We start from the raw sequence: 3036 nt of genomic DNA, 5'->3' as shown, positions 1-3036 counted from the left end.
CCGGGTTGCATCCTGCCTCCTATGGGAGTCCATCACTTTTCTTACTATGTGTGCCGTTTCTAGGATCACACTCTTCTGCATGAGTCCTGGAGCTACTTCAGCCTCTAGTTTTTCTAGATTCCTTTTCAGGGATCTTGGGATCGTGCCTAGTGCTCCTATGATTATGGGTACGATTTCCACTGGCATATCCCATATCCTTCTTATTTCTATTCCATTTTTTCCCTCTCTTTCTCTTCAACTTTCTTCTTGACTTTGTCAATCAACGTCACGTCTGGTCTGTTTGCACGTATCACCCTATCCGTTCTGATACCATAGTCCCAGAGGATCTTTGCCTGATCGTTTTCTATCACTCCTTCAGGTTGGTGCTCGTACCACTTATTACTCAACTTTAGAGGTGTTTCTCTATAAATGAGATGCATAACCTCGGGAAAGGAGCGTCGTCACTTTCACATGGAAAAGTTCCACTCTTTTTCTGGAAAGATATATCAATTGGTATTTGTATTATATTTGAGTAAGAGAGAGAGAGAGAGAGAGAGAGAGAGAGAGAGAGCTGCAATATAATCACCGATGTATGGTCAACTTTGAATCTTAGATATAATGTTGCACATCTGAGAGTATATCGCCAACTAATGATAAACGGAACCATCATGGCTTAGGATTTTAGTATTCATCACTCTTGTCACTATCAGTAACGAGGAACTATTTAAAGAGAGATATGTAAAATCACTCATAAACCATCATAAAGATATACACTGTATTCATAAAAAAACGTGAAAATACGTACACCTATACAAGCGTTCCTTTATGGCTAATAACATATCATGAATCCCACGAAGTCGTAACAGGTTGATGGCGCAATAGATCAGGTGAAACACCCCTTTGTGTTAATAGCCTCTCTGCCCATCGGTGTCTTATTCATCGATTCTCGTGAAATGAACCATAAATCCTCATCCTCTCGATGGAGAAAAAATTGCTTCCAAGAAAATCATTTATTCAAATCCTCCATGCCTGGAAACCATTTCCCCAACAGCTCAAAGAAGCACGAGGGAGTAATTCCAGCAATACCTTTCCAGTTTCCAGACACAAGCGGATAAAGTTTCCAGCGGAAATACTAACAATAAAAGAGTAACACTGTTAGGTAAGGGAACTACACGAATAACGCCAACGGTTTCCAGTTCAATGAAGGTATTGGAAGTGACGCTGTATAAAAAAGCGGGTATTCCAACTCACAGTTTTACAATCGTGGATTCCGCACGGAATGGGAATGCAAATAGAGGCAAAGAGCGTTCAGGAATACATTGGGTTAGTTCAAAGCTTTAAACGGATATATATATATATATATATATCTATATATATATATATATATATATATATATATATATATATATATAGATATCTATATATATCTATATATATTATATTATAGAGAGAGAGAGGAGAGAGAGAGAAGATAGAAGAGAGAGAGAGAGACGAGAGAGAGGAGAGAGGAGAGAGTGAGAGAGAAGAGAGACGAGAGAGAGAGATTTCGAGAGAGAGAGAGAGAAGAGAGAGAGAGAGAGTTTTATTTCATATTTAAACAATAACAGCACTATCCAGAGATGTATCCAAGTATTGTTTTTTGTCATTGCTGATTAAAAAGATATTTTCATCATACGAATCATGTTGGAAATGAAACGGAAAATATTTAATCCTTAGATAACTTACTTTAAAAGATCAATTTAAATAAAATAATGACTGGTATCATACTTGTCATCACCCTTCATTAATCATTCATTACAGTATGAAGTAGGATTTTAGGAAGCATTTTAATCTAATTTAATAGTAATTGTTTTATATACAGGCAGCCGTTCCATTCTTTCCAGGGAGGGAAACTAAAACCTCATTCGTTATGAAACTCAAGAGACCGAAGTTAAAGCTCTAAATTCACTATCAATTCATTTTATTCAATGGGGGCGGAATTTATAAGCTTAAATTCATACCTAACGTCCCCCACCCCACCCACGCCCCTACCCCACATCCCACACTCCTTACCTTGCCCTCACCCAACACCTCACACCTCATCCATGCACTATATACCTTACCCAAACCCACACGTTGCATATCATTATCCGACACCCCACACCCCCCACCACCGCACACGCCCACCCCACATCCCAACACACCAGCCCACCCTACACCACCCCACACCCCACTCCATCTACACCCAATTCCACACCCTCACATCCCACTGCCCAATCCACCTATTCCTTCCCACCATCCCCACACCCCCACACACAACCCTACACTCCCTCACCCCACCCACACACCATCCCAATCCCCACATCACTCCACACCCCCACACCCCCGTCCACCCACACCCCAACCCACCCAACCCCATCCCACATCACTCCACACACCCCCACCCCCACCCCCACCCCAACCCCAACCCCAACCCAACCCACACCCGACACCCGACCCCGGGACTGCAACGTGAGTTAGCACCAAGTGTGACTGTCTATGGATTTCCTTCCCAAATGATGTCCTGTAGAGCTTCTGGCTTCCCTCCCGTCCTCAGGCGCTGAGGAGAAGGCACCGAAAAGATTCTGGATATGTTCCTTCTTCGTTAAAGAAGAAGATGAAGAAGAAAAAGAAGAAGAAGAATCGAAGGGAAATAAATCATGATTTAATTGACAGAGGAAGATACGTTGGTCGTCCATAGATGATCTCTCTCTCTCTCTTTCCTTTCCCTGATATAATCTAGATATTGTGTTCCCGTAAGTTACAAAAACGGAAATCTATGTGCTACGGGTATAAAATAAGAACCCACAAAATGTGGAGTGGCCAATAATGCATTCTCTCTCTCTCTCTCTCTCTCTCTCTCTCTCTCTCTCTCTCAATGAAACGTTTGAGATACCATTCTTCTCCACTGCACATTTTTTGAGGCCAAAATCGCCGAAGATAACTGTCAATAAATAAAAAGCCATTTCCCCACCCTAGACTTATAGGAGTTGAGAAACGCCTTCCATCTTCTGAGAGTACCGATTTTATTATTATTAT

General features: G+C 41.6%; 1 protein-coding gene across 1 annotated transcript; it reads left to right on the top strand.

Moving 5' to 3' along the window:
- The first annotated feature begins 1946 nt into the window (after positions 1-1946).
- Positions 1947-2561, top strand: LOC135202875 (uncharacterized histidine-rich protein DDB_G0274557-like). Its single transcript, XM_064232331.1, has one exon. It carries the CDS (start codon positions 1947-1949, stop codon positions 2559-2561), a length of 615 nt encoding a protein of 204 aa, XP_064088401.1.
- Positions 2562-3036: the final 475 nt, after the last annotated feature.

This window comes from Macrobrachium nipponense, chromosome 33, assembly GCF_015104395.2.
Source record: "Macrobrachium nipponense isolate FS-2020 chromosome 33, ASM1510439v2, whole genome shotgun sequence".
Taxonomy (NCBI): domain Eukaryota; kingdom Metazoa; phylum Arthropoda; class Malacostraca; order Decapoda; family Palaemonidae; genus Macrobrachium; species Macrobrachium nipponense.
The sequence above is the reverse complement of the archived record's forward strand: the minus strand, read 5'-3'. Positions and strand labels throughout refer to the sequence as shown.